We start from the raw sequence: 13,770 nt of genomic DNA on the forward strand, positions 1-13,770 counted from the left end.
CTTTAGAAACATAGGAAGTGACCGGTTGCATGTGCTTCTGGACAAGGAACCTGAGGAAATGCAGGCAAAGATTTTAGTGCTGCTGTGGAGGTGTGACACCTTGAGCGGGGAGCAGACGACTGTTGGGATTGCTGGTCTGGCAGGGCAGAATATTGCACGGGCTGCCGGACGGATGTTCTTTTGGATTCGGGCATGTAGAAACTAAGCATACTTGCCTCTTTTTGGTTGTGATCAGGCATGATATTCGGTGCTGGTGTGATCCGGCACGCTGTGTGGATCGGACTAAATTTGAATTTCAAATTGCCCTTTACTAGCGGACATATACAACATAGCGTTGGATGGCCGCCTTCTACATCCGAATCCACGGATTGGTCCCCCCCCCCCCCCCCCCCGGTCCGCAGATGGATGCAGAGGAACTTTGCGGGTTGGTTTTGGAGATGCCATTAGCACCATTTTTTACTGCTAAAACAAGTAAATAGGTTTTTTCCAACACTTGCCATTACACCCCAAATGACAATTGTGGTTTCAAGAGCTTAGAGATGCCTCGTGATGGGATCTCTATGACTATGCACAAAGGATGTGCTTCCAACTCTGAAGTTCATTGTGTGCTTACTTTGGATCCTGTATACCATTTCTCTCCATGATCTTGCTATTGTACCTTCACATTGCTATAGATTGCTACAGTATTTTGCAATCAAAGATGGTTGAGGACGCCCCCCATTTCAGGGGTAAATTGTGGTATAAGCACAAATTTCCTTAGAAAAGAAACATAGATAATGCAGAACATAAAGTCGAACAACAACCTCACGTTCAGAGAAAAGACAGGCTAACTGCAGATCCGATATGATCGTACATTATTGCCAATATTAACATACACACATGCACTACAATAGACTGGTTTATTTGATCTGATTTCAATTGATTGCGTGATCATGTGCTAAGCTTACGAAAGGCCATGGCTGCACCATCCGCTGGCCTTGGGTGTGGAAGGTAATTGATCTCTGCATCAGGATTGAGCAACTCCCATCTAAAACAATTAGTAAATATCAATATCTTCTTTGTATCCTGATTATCGAGGTAATTACTTAAGCTAAACAGAGCTAGTATTCTACTCACTCGTAGCCGACGCAGAGATGATGCAGGATGATGGTGACCTGTAGCCTGGCAAGCATGTTGCCTGCGCAGACCCTAGGGCCACCTCCAAACACCTGGTATGTTCCTGCCTTAGCCGGTTCCTGCATACATACATTCATCATTTGATTTCTTCCTAGCCATTACCTCATACACTATTAGTTTGCTTTTCTTTTACTCAAATATTTGTTGGGCTTGCATATTCCTCTTAGAGTATCACATAGTTGAGCACTTCATCCCTAGATAGTTTCTGTAATTCAAAAAAAAAAACTGCTTCTATTTTTTTTCTACGAAGTAAAAAATAATAATATATGCAGGACATGTGGTGTGAATTTTATGCACACAACCCTTTTGTTTGGACATAAGCCCATTTATGGAAATTGTGTAAAAAAGGTAATGTAGCTAATTTCTTTAGTTTTACTTAAATAGTCAATGGTCGTATTTTGTAACCACAATTCACAAGCACATACTACATACTGTAACTTGTATGAAGTTTTAAATTTCTAAATATCTTTTTGTGGGATAATATTTTTAGAATCTCGTAGGCATGATTTTGTCTTTCTAGGGACTGCCCAGAGGAAAAACTGCTCCAAAATGTAGTTGCTTAGGTGATTAAGTGAGCTCAAATAACTAAATAAGAAGAAGAAAATTGAAGCAAGCTACCATTTTAGATAGTTCTACTTACATCCCATCTGTTAGGATTGAAGGAGAGGGGATCCTCGTAGTAATTGGGATCAGTGTGCAAGGATCTCAACCACACCAGCACAGCCCAACCCTTCGGTATGGTATAGCCGCGGTACTCCACGTCTCTGTTTGCCACGCGGTGGACCATGGGGGCGATGTTGGCCATCCGGATTGTCTCCTCCACCACCTTGGCCGTGTACTTCATCTTTGGGATGTCGGTGTGGGTGATCATCAAACTCGTTGACGTCGACCCGCCTTTGCTTTTGCTCATCGCTATATTCTCCTCTCGAAGCTTGGCAAGGACGACGGGGGATTTTGCGAGGTGGTAGACAGCCCACATGATGGCGATGGTAGTGGACTCGTAGCCGGCGATGACAAGGGAAACAATGTTATCCACCACCTCCTCATTACTCAACTTCTTTCCCTGCTCGTCCTTCATCTGCATCAGACCGCCCATTAGATCATCGCATTGCCTGTCCACCTTCTTCCTTGCCTCCAGCTCCTCTCGGAAGATCGCGTCTAGCTTCCGGCGACTCTGCATACCATTAAATTCCTCAGAGGAATGATATAGTTGCACATTTCTCATATCAAAGTTACACATATTTTTGAAAACATGACCTACCCAGCTTGTACTGGTGAAATAATGACAGCCAGAATTCTGAACTTACAAATAAGTATGTATTTGTTTTGGTGGAATCAGAGATATACACTTCCAGAAACATGCAAAAAGGAGCAAACAAAATACCTTTCGAGCGCCGTGAGACGCTGTCCCTGGAAAATCAAAGGGGTATGCCCTTAGACCATCAAGCAAGTCGCCGAACCACCGATCGATCTTGTCTGTCAAAGGCGATGGCTCCATGCTTATGAACATCTTGCAGATGTTGGCAAACGTCACCTGCACCCCCATTTATTTATCAAACTTGGATTTAGTGTTGCACTGGATTAATTATGATAATATTATATGCCCAAATAGTTTTTTAAATATGCAAATGCGTTTCCCTTTTACAACTAATTATAATATATATAATGATATATATGATAATATATATATATATATATATATATAATGATATATATAAAATGACACGTATTGTCCCTCCCGAAGAATAAGTAGTACGTCTCCCTCCCGAGCCGCCCCCGCGTGGGCGACCGGGAGGCCCCAGATCCCATCGCCGCCGAACCTCCCCCATTCCTCCTCCTCCTCCCACGTCGCCTCCCAAGGGCGCGGCCAAGCGAAGCCTAGCCGTCGCCGGCGGCGGCGGGGACTCGGGCCCTCTCGCTCGGGTGGGGCTGGCGCGGGCCGGCCCCGCCGGGCCGGAGCGTGGCGGCGGGCCGGTCGCCACGGCGGGTGGTGGCAGCGCCTCGGCGACGTCGATTCCCCGCGGCAGGAGGCCTTGCGATCTGGTGCGTTGCGGCCGCCAGGGACGGCGGCGGCGTGACCGGATCGGTTCACGGCGGCGCGGCCGGATTGATCGCTGGTCGGCCGTCGGCCCGGTGGTGGGTGCGACTCGTCGGCAGCTGGGCAGATCCGCGGGATTCTACCCTTGTCTGGCCCTTGACAGCGCGGGCAACTACGGGGAAAACCCTAGATCTCCTTGGGATCGAGCGATGGCGGCGCTTTTGCGTCGTAGTCCCTCTTTAGGGCATTGTTTTGGAGTTTGCTCCGGTTGAAGGGACCAGCAACGTCGGCGGCGCACGTCTGGTGGAGCAACTGCCGATGAAAATCGCGCCGACTACGGTCATGGCGGACGATGACGGCGTCTTAGATGTCGTTCCCTTGTTGAGGCATCGTCGTTGCAGTCTGCGTCATCAGGCTCGGGATGCTCCTGGGGAAACCCTAGATCTGGGTCTTCCGGATCGGACGATAATGACGTTTTATCGCTTTCCCTCCTGGGGGCATCGTTTTGGAGTAAGTGCTGGCTGGGGGGATGGTGGAGCGGTGCTTCATCTCACACATCGATGGAGGCGAATATCGGCGGCATGACACTGTGGAGGCTCAGCGTCCGATGCACGGAGATGGACTCGCGCAGGAGGAGGTTGCTGTCTGTCGTCATGGTGACGTCGATGGCAGAGTGGCCAGACAAGGTAGAAGCCTCAATATGATCTGAAGACGGACCTGTGGAAGATGGCGGCGACGACACACGACTGCGTCTGACCGGATTGTGCCCCAGACCCGGTATTTGGCTCGGCTGGGGCTTTCGAATATGTTTCGGGTTCCGGCTTTTGATGTTAGGTTTAGGTGAGTGGTTTGGGTAGTGGGCCAGCTAGCACCCCTTCATTATTTTGGATAGGAGTAGCGGCATGTGTTGCCAAGATGGTGGATTCAGACACATTGTTGTAATATTTTGTAAGGTCCTCGAGAATAATCAATAAAGTGGCCTATGCATCTCCCAGATGCAGAGGCCGGGAGTCATCCTCCTTTTCTAAAAAAAAACTAATTATAAAATAAACAAAACTAACATAGTTCAGAAAAGGTAAATTGTGCCTAAATTAACTATGCGAGTGTCTAGAGAACAGGCGAATAACAATATTCAAATTTTTAGACAGTTTTTGCACCTCCTCAAAAGTACAGTTACACTAATAAAAAAAATTGTTGCACAGGCAAAAGTGCAATTACACCAAAAAAATGTATGAGTTGCACAAAAAAGTGCAATTTCAACAAACAAAATACTTAAAGGTGAAAGTGCAAATGCGGCAAAAAGAACAAAGTGCATTTGCACAAAATAAAAGTGCAACTGCATAAAAACTGACCAACTGAAACAAATACATATCGAACAAAAAAATGTGACTGAAACTTGACCGAAATTCCTAGACGTTATTACTATGAACACCACTAAACAAATACTAAGTGATCTGGAAAGTAGAAAATTTAGGCGGCTATGTTTTGGCAATTCTGAAAAAGTATTGTGAATTGAGATGAAACAACACGCATGCATGGCTTAATTTTGTCTAGAAATTACCTTTTTAATCTCTGTGGCGGCGACGATGGTACCCTTATCCGCCCACGTTCGCAGCGCCGCTACGACGCGCGGTTGCACAACGGTGGCGATGGTCTGGAGCGAGCTGGGCCGGTTGATGGCGGCGAGGATGAACCCACGGAGTCTGGCGTGGCTGCTGCCCTCCACGTTCACCACCGACGTGATGCCGACGAGCTCCGGCACCGGCCACCTGATGCCGAAGCTTTCGGGTGACTGCAGCACGAACTTGTTCGCGGCCGGCGAGCAGGCGATGATGCTGGGGGAGCCGAACAGATGCGTCCTGTACATCCCTGCCGCGCTGCCGTACGCGCTCTTCTTGGCGCCGATGAAGTCGTCCGGGCGGCGTGCCAGCTTGAAGTACCAGAGCAGCGAGAGCGTCTCTCCCAGAAAGGGGACACCCATGTGGCCCGGCGGGAGGCGCCGCCGGATGCCATTGCTCCCATGGCCGCGGTATTTGAGAGCGAACGCGGCGCAGTACCATGCGTCGGTGGAGTGCCACACGGCGAGGCAGAGCAGCGGGACGGCGCCGAACAGGAGGCCCAGCCACCATGCCCACGCACCCACAGCTCCTTCCATTGCCACCATCTCTCCTAGCTTACCTGCTAATTCTACAGTTCTACTCGATCTATCTTACTTCTCCAGGAATTGAGATGAATAAACGAGCAGTCGAAGGCGATGTATATATAAACGAGTGTGGATACCGAGTGGCCGATCCGTTGGTGTGCGGAGACAGATGGGTACAAAATCAAGGTAGCTAGCTAGAGAAATAGCTCAGGAGTTGCATGGCTGGTTAGTTAATTAATATGCATCAGCATAATATATGGATACGTATGTTGATGCTTACACAAGTGATGCTATGAGTACTATGATGTGTGTATATGTGACTGATTTAGCAGTGTTTGGTGGCCCTAGCTCAATTATTCCAGCTGGTGGGTGCCGTATATAGAATTATAGATCTCGACTCGCCTGCTAAGTTCCAATGCAGCGTCTTGACACTTAATTAGGGGCATCTCTGATGAATATGCTGATGTGACAAACTTAGTTTAGCTGCATGCATGTCATCTCATGGACTATGTTCGCTGTACAGTATATATCGTCAAGCAAGCCCGGCCTTGATGCCGATGTTTGCGGCAGTAATAAAAGAATCCAAACTTTCAATGGGTATCTCTACGGAAAGGTTAGTTTAAGTAAAGAGATGCAAACCAGAAACCACCAAACGGAGTAGTCAGGGTGCACGTGTGTTGTTGTCAAATTTCCGCATTACAAAGGAATTTGGCATCGGCATCAATTTGACAGCATCTCCACAGTGTGTGTGATTCCAAATTTGTGTATATATAGGGGCCCCACCACACCGAATAGAAAGGGGTAAAAAACTGGTGACCTCTCTTTATTCGGAACGCTCGTGCTAGTTCGCTCTCAAAACATGCAGCATGGATAAAAAAAACTGGCCACCTTTCTCCTTGCCAGAATTTTGTGGCCTCTCTTTATGGTGATAGTTGATTTGATGTTACTGAAAAACAGAAACTTTTGTACTCATTGTCAGAATTTTAGAAAATCACAGAGGCGTGCTTTAGATCTGAATTTTTTACACAAGATTGATATATAAATAGTCCAGATTGTCTTATTTTTTTTCCAGATTTTTTGGAGTTACAGAAGTATACGATATTTCCAGATTAATACAAACTCTTCTGTTTTTGACAGATTCCGCTTTCTATCTGCTGTTTGCTTATTTTGATGAATCTATGGGTAGTATGGGGGGGGGGGGAGGTATGAACCATGGAGAAGTTGGAATACAGTAGATATAACACAAATATAAATAAAGTGGTGATTTATTTTATTATACTAATGGATCTTACGAGTTTTCTGTTGAATTTTGTGTTGTGGAGTTTACAGCTTTTGGGTAAAGTTTTGATGGACAACGGAATAAGGAGTGACAAGAGACTAAGGCCAACTCCAACGCGCGACCCCATCCTATCCGCTCGCGTCCGATTGGGGCTAAATGGACAGATGAGCAGACCCAACGCGCGTCCCCATCCACAAAAACGACCGATTTTCGTCCGGTTCGCCCCATTTCGTGCACATGTTTGAGCCAGCTTTGCGGTCAAGCGGACACTAAACGGACGGTTCGTGTGTCCTCCGCGTCCCCTGCAGGTAATGTCCTGGGCTCCTGGCCCATCTATCATCGAGACCAGCGGGACACACATACCCACCCACCCCCTCCCTCTCCTCTTTTCCTGTATTGCTTCTACCCACCATGCCGGCCATGGATGGACCGCTATTGCTATCACTACCGGACTCGCGGTCTATGCCTACGGCCACGGGCCGTCGGCATAGGCCCCCAGGCCGTCGGCATAGATCTATGCCGACGGCAGCCATCGGCATAGAGCTGTCAGTCTAGATTACGTCAGCGTACTCCTGTCAGACCGTCGGCATAATAATGCCGTCGGCATAGGGGGGTATGCCGACGGCCCTGGCGCAGCCGTCAGCATAGTTTAGCCGTCGGCGTAGTTTTCCGTCTGACGGGAACGGACGGCGCCGTCAAACTGCTGGCGGGTCAGGAGGCGACACGTGGCAGGGCTATGCCTACGGCAAAGCCGTCGGCATAGGTTAAATCTATGCCGACGGCTTGGCCGTAGGCATAGCCCTGTCACGTGTCGCCTCCTGGTGGCTCCTGAGCGTATCTATGCCGACGGCTTTGCCGTAGGCATAGTTTTTTTTATATTCCCTGTTTTCTCTTTTCCAATTCATTTGACAACATTTCAAAACAGAATAATATGAAATATGACAGTTCATCAACATCATTTAAACATAGTCAAGTTCATCATCTAAAGATCATCACCGGCGAAAGTCCACGAACATAAGAGTAGTGCAAGACATGAAACATCATAAAAGTTGAAACATGAAAGACATGGCACAACGGCCGCATACACGGAATCATCATCGACATCAAGCACCACCGAGTCCACCTCCTCCAAAACCACCACCACCACCGAGTCCACCTCCGCCAAAACCACCACCAAGTCCACCTCTGCCAAAACCGCCACCGCCAAGTCCTCCTTCGCCAAAACCGCCACCGCGACCACCATCACTCTGCCAAATCGGAGTGACTGGGGTCGACGGAGCAGGAGTCGAGCCACCGGTCCCCTACGGTTCATTCGTTGTATTTGAACGTAGAGCTTATCACACCCGATCATCACGTGGTGTCTCAGCACGAAGAACTATCTCAATGGTGCATACTCAGGGAGAACACTTATACCTTGAAATTTTAGTAAGGGGTCATCTTATAAAGCTACCGCCGAACTAAGCAAAATAAGATGTATAAAAGATAACATCATATGCAATCAAAATATGTGACATGATATGGCCATGATCATCTTGCGCCTTTGATCTCCATCTCCAAAGTACTGTCATGATCTCTATCGTCACTGACACGACACCATGATCCCCATCATCTTGATCTATATCAATGTGTCGTCACATGGTCGTCTCGCCAACTATTGCTCTTGCAACTATTGCTATCGTATAGCGATAAAGTAAAGCAATTATTTGGCGCTTGCATCTTATGCAATAAAGAGACAACCATAAGGCTACTACCAGTTGCCGATAACTTTAAGAAAACATGATCATCTCATACAACAACTTATATCTCATCATGTCTTGACCATATCACATCACAACAAGCCCTGCAAAAACAAGTTAGACGTCCTCTACTTTATTGTTGCAAGTTTTACGTGGCTGCTACGGGCTGAGCAAGAACCGTTCTTACCTACGCATCAAAACCACAACGATATTTCGTCAAGTTAGTGTTGTTTGAACCTTCAACAAGGACCTGGCGTAGCACACTGGATTCAACTAAAGTTGGAGAAAGTGACACCCGCCAGCCACCTGTGTGCAAAGCACGTCGGTAGAACCAGTCTCGCGTAAGCGTACGCGTAATGTCGGTCCGGGCCGCTTCATCCAACAATACCGCCAAACAAAAGTATGACATGCAGGTAAGCAGTATGACTTGTATGGCCCACAACTCACTTGTGTTCTACTCGTGCATATAACATCTATGCATAAACCTGGCTCTGATACCACTGTTGGGGAACGTAGTAATTTCAAAAAAATTCCTATGCACATGCAAGATCATGGTGATGCATAACAACGAGAGGGGAGAGTGTTGTCCTTGTACCATCGTAGACCTTAAGTCGAAGCATTAGCACAACGCGGTTGATGTAGTCATACGTCCTCACGATCCGACCGATCCAAGTACCGAACATACGACACCTTCGAGTTCAGCACATGTTCAGCTCGATGACGTCCCACGAACTCCGATCCAGCAGAGCTTTGCGGGAGAGTTTCGTCAGCACGATGGCATGATGACAGTGTTGATGATGCTACCGACGCAGGGCTCCGCCTAAGCACCGCCACGATATTACCAAAGTGGAATATGGTGAAGGGGGGCACCGCACACGGCTAAGAGATCAAGAGATCAATTGTTGTGTCTTGAGGTCCCCCCTGCCCCCGTATATAAAGGATCAAGGGGGAGGGGGTGGCCGACCAGGAGGAGGCGCGCCAGGGAGGAGTCCTACTCCCACCGGGAGTAGGACTCCCTCCTTTCCTAGTTGGAGTAGGAGGGGGGAGGAAGGGAGAGAGGAGAGGAAGGAAAAGGGGGGGGTGCCCCCTCCTTGTCCTATTCGGACTAGAGGGGGAGGGGGCGCGCGGCCTGCCCTGGCCGCCCCTCCTCTTCTCCACTAAGGCCCATTAGGCCCACTAAATCCCCTGGGGGGTTCCGGTAACCCCCGGTACTTCGATATATGTCTGAAACCTCCCGAAACACTTCCGGTGTCCGAACATAGTCATCCAATATATTGATCTTTACGTCTCGACCATTTCGTGACTCCTCGTCATGTCCGTGGTCATATCCGGGACTCCGAACTACCTTCAGTACATCAAAACACAAAAACTCATAATACCAATCGTCATCGAACTTTAAGCGTGCGGACCCTACGGGTTCGAGAACTATGTAGACATGACCGAGACACGTCTCCGGTCAATAACCAATAGCGGAACCTGAATGCTCATATTGGCTCCTACATATTCTACGAAGATCTTTATCGGTCAAACCGCATAACAACATATGTTGTTCCCTTTGTCATCGATATGTTACTTGCCCGAGATTCGATCGATAGTATCTCAATACCTAGTTCAATCTCATTACCAGCAAGTCTCTTTACTTGTTATGTAATGCATCATCCCACAACTAACTCATTAGTCACATTGCTTGCAAGGCTTATAGTGATGTGCATTACCGAGAGGGCCCAGAGATACCTCTCCGACAATCGGAGTGACAAGTCCTAATCTCGAAATACGCCAACTCAACAAGTACCTTCGGGGACACCTGTAGAGCACCTTTATAATCACCCAGTTACGTTGTGACGTCTGGTAGCACACAAAGTGTTCCTCCGGTAAACGGGAGTTGCATAATCTCATAGTCATAGGAACATGTATAAGTCATGAAGAAATCAATGGCAACATACTAAATGACCAAGTGCTAAGCTAACGGAATGGGTCAAATCAATCACATCATTCTTTAATGATGTGATCCCGTTAATCAAATGACAACTCATGTCTATGGCTAGGAAACTTAACCATCTTTGATTCAACGAGCTAGTCAAGTAGAGGCATACTAGTGACACTTTGTTTTGTCTATGTATTCTCACATGTACTAAGTTTCTGGTTAATACAATTCTAGCATGAATAATAAATATTTATCATGAAATAAGGAAATAAATAATGACTTCATTATTGCCTCTAGGGCATATTTCCTTCAGTGCATGCATTCTATGCTACCAAGCATCCCTGGGAAGCCCCTGCTGGCATTCATCACCAATAAACGGGCTGTATCTTCAGCAGTCGGCTCTCTCAAGTACTCAGGGCCAAACACAGCAATAGCAGCCTTGCAGAACTTATACAGGGACTCTAGGCATGTAGACTCGCTCATACGGACGTACTCATTAGTGAGATCACCGGGCACTCCATATGCAAGCATTCAGATGGCGGCAGTGCATTTCTGATAAGAGGAGAAACCAATCTTGCCAAAGACATCCTCTTTGCACTCGAAATAGTCATCATAGTCGACCACCCCCTCTCTAATACAGTTTAAAAGATGCCTACTCATACGGAAACAACGGCGGAATTTTTGATGTTTGAACAACGGATTTGTTGTATCAAAGTAGTCATTCCAAAGAAGGAAATACCCGCTCTCTCGGTTGCGATTCAACACCGGAAGGTGTCCCGGAATGGAGCCATGAAACAACAACCGCGGGTTGTTGAGGTGATGATGGACCAACACAGCAGCCAATATCTCCTCCTCGTCATCGAACGACGAATCGTCAGAGTCGCAAAGGAAATTGTGAAAAAAGAACTTGTCGACGGAGTCCATTTTGTACCTTGGCAAACTGTCGAACAGCTTGCGGGCGTCGACGAAGGAGTCACGGCACGCACGGACCAGCTAGCTGCCTTGCCGGCGTCCAACGAGCGTGCCGGTGAGGATCTGGCCGGGGCGGTGAGGCGGCTTCTTGGTCGGTGGCGGTTGTGTCTTGGTGGTGGTGGTGGTGGGGGGGGGGGGGAAGCAGTCGGCTCCCCGGCGACAAGACAACGGTGGCAGGCGACGTGGGAGTGGGCGGTATTGCTGGGCGGATGTGGAGGCGCCGGCAGCTGGCAGAGTCGCCGAAAAAATGGGCGACGACGTCGGCGACGAAGAAGGCGGGCGAGGGTTGCTCTTCGATGGGGAAGGCCAATGTGCCACCGACCAGCAGGCCAGAGGGAGGAGAAGGCGAGCGTGCGTGCGTCCGTCGTGTGTCCGCGCCGACGCAAATCCGGCTCAAAAATGAGCTGGGAATGGGTCGCCCGTGAAAGAAAAACGGACGCACGTCCATTTGGGTCGGCACGTTGGGCCACCTTTTGTGTCCGCCTCGACCCAAACGGACGGCGGCGGACGAAATGGGTCGCCCCATTGGAGTTGCTCTAAGTACTCCCTCCGTCCGGAAATAGTCATCATCAAAATGGATATAAGGGGGTGTATCTAGATGTATTTTAGTTCTAAATACATCTTTTTTATCCATTTTGAAGACAAATATTTTCGGACGGAGGGAGTAGCTTGTTCCACTTCTTATTGTTTATAAAACCAACAGGAAGCATCTGATCCATGATTTTGAGTTTTGCGATGGCATGACGATGTTTTGCAGGGAGACAACCCAGCTTGGAGCTCTCTTTTACCCTGATTGATAAAAATTATGAGAAAAGAGGGTAGTTGCTACTTGCTTCTTGATCTCGATGTTAAGCCCTAGCATCTAAAGAAAAAAAAACTTCAGCCTAGCAAAACAGAAAAAAACACGTCCATTTGGGTCGGCACGTTGGGCCACCTTTTGTGTCCGCCTCGACCCAAACGGACGGCGGCGGACGAAATGGGTCGCCCCATTGGAGTTGCTCTAAGTACTCCCTCCGTCCGGAAATAGTCATCATCAAAATGGATATAAGGGGGTGTATCTAGATGTATTTTAGTTCTAAATACATCTTTTTTATCCATTTTGAAGACAAATATTTTCGGACGGAGGGAGTAGCTTGTTCCACTTCTTATTGTTTATAAAACCAACAGGAAGCATCTGATCCATGATTTTGAGTTTTGCGATGGCATGACGATGTTTTGCAGGGAGACAACCCAGCTTGGAGCTCTCTTTTACCCTGATTGATAAAAATTATGAGAAAAGAGGGTAGTTGCTACTTGCTTCTTGATCTCGATGTTAAGCCCTAGCATCTAAAGAAAAAAAAACTTCAGCCTAGCAAAACAGAAAAAAACACGTCCATTTGGGTCGGCACGTTGGGCCACCTTTTGTGTCCGCCTCGACCCAAACGGACGGCGGCGGACGAAATGGGTCGCCCCATTGGAGTTGCTCTAAGTACTCCCTCCGTCCGGAAATAGTCATCATCAAAATGGATATAAGGGGGTGTATCTAGATGTATTTTAGTTCTAAATACATCTTTTTTTATCCATTTTGAAGACAAATATTTTCGGACGGAGGGAGTAGCTTGTTCCACTTCTTATTGTTTATAAAACCAACAGGAAGCATCTGATCCATGATTTTGAGTTTTGCGATGGCATGACGATGTTTTGCAGGGAGACAACCCAGCTTGGAGCTCTCTTTTACCCTGATTGATAAAAATTATGAGAAAAGAGGGTAGTTGCTACTTGCTTCTTGATCTCGATGTCAAGCCCTAGCATCTAAAGAAAAAAAAACTTCAGCCTAGCAAAACAGAAAAAAAATGTTTGGAGAAGTGGGGTATCGATCCCCATACCTCTCGCATGCTAAGCGAGCGCTCTACCATCTGAGCTACATCCCCAAGTGTTATACTTTTCAAAACATGCTCACATATATACACCGTCTAGAGACCTATTTCTGTGGAAAGAAAAAATATTCTTCTGCTTCCCGTCATTCCGTGATATGTTCAGTCCAGTTTCTGAAACTGAATCCTGTTTGGTTCATTCGATAAGGAACGATGCCAGGCTCTCCTCTTGGCATCAACTGAAGATGCCAATGTCTATCTATCAGCATGAACAAGTTAGCTTTCTGTAGAAATAATATGGCTGAGTGAATAGCCTCCATTCTACAACTACAGAAGAAGTAAACCAAGTCGCCGATCAAACTGACGACCAAAGAGGGGATCGAGAGCGTGCATTGGATGCAGACAAGTCTGGTAAAATACGTTCGTACTCGGTCGGTACTGCTGTATGATAGGTACCCTGGGTATCTTCCTGTGGATCTTGTGAATGTTACACAGCAGAGGTGCTGAACTGACTAATTTTGGAATTTTTTAAAGTTCTTTTATTAGTTGTCAGGTCTCAGGTTTACTTCTGCAGATGTGTGTCATGTGGGGCGCTGCGTACATGCGCGGGTCGCGCGCCCAGGGGCAGCAGCCGACGGCCACAGCTGGC

The 13,770-nt window shown here is 47.6% G+C and overlaps 1 protein-coding gene and 1 non-coding gene across 2 annotated transcripts; both read right to left on the reverse strand.

The window, feature by feature from the left end:
* Positions 1-787: 787 nt before the first annotated feature.
* On the reverse strand, positions 788-5,413 carry LOC123161974 (ent-kaurenoic acid oxidase 1-like). The gene is made up of 5 exons (XM_044579777.1): positions 4,776-5,413; positions 2,561-2,710; positions 1,817-2,350; positions 1,117-1,235; positions 788-1,027 (listed from the first exon to the last, which is right to left on the reverse strand). Exons 1-5 carry the CDS (start codon positions 5,376-5,378, stop codon positions 931-933), a joined length of 1,503 nt encoding a protein of 500 aa, XP_044435712.1. The 5' UTR covers positions 5,379-5,413; the 3' UTR covers positions 788-930.
* Positions 5,414-13,105: 7,692 nt separating this feature from the next.
* Positions 13,106-13,178, reverse strand: TRNAA-AGC (transfer RNA alanine (anticodon AGC)). Its single transcript has one exon. It is a non-coding gene; the product is annotated as a tRNA-Ala (tRNA).
* Positions 13,179-13,770: the final 592 nt, after the last annotated feature.

This window comes from Triticum aestivum, chromosome 7B (assembly GCF_018294505.1).
Source record: "Triticum aestivum cultivar Chinese Spring chromosome 7B, IWGSC CS RefSeq v2.1, whole genome shotgun sequence".
Lineage (NCBI taxonomy): Eukaryota > Viridiplantae > Streptophyta > Magnoliopsida > Poales > Poaceae > Triticum > Triticum aestivum.

Excerpts from the sequence above, each read along its gene's own strand:
- LOC123161974 (XM_044579777.1), bottom strand. The coding sequence starts at position 5,378 with ATGGTGGCAATGGAAGGAGCTGTGGGTGCGTGGGCATGGTGGCTGGGC. Across the intron at positions 2,351-2,560 it reads CGTCTCACGGCGCTCGAAAG|AGTCGCCGGAAGCTAGACGC; the intron begins GTATTTTGTTTG and ends AATGGTATGCAG. Across the intron at positions 1,028-1,116 it reads CATCTCTGCGTCGGCTACGA|ATGGGAGTTGCTCAATCCTG; the intron begins GTGAGTAGAATA and ends TAATTGTTTTAG.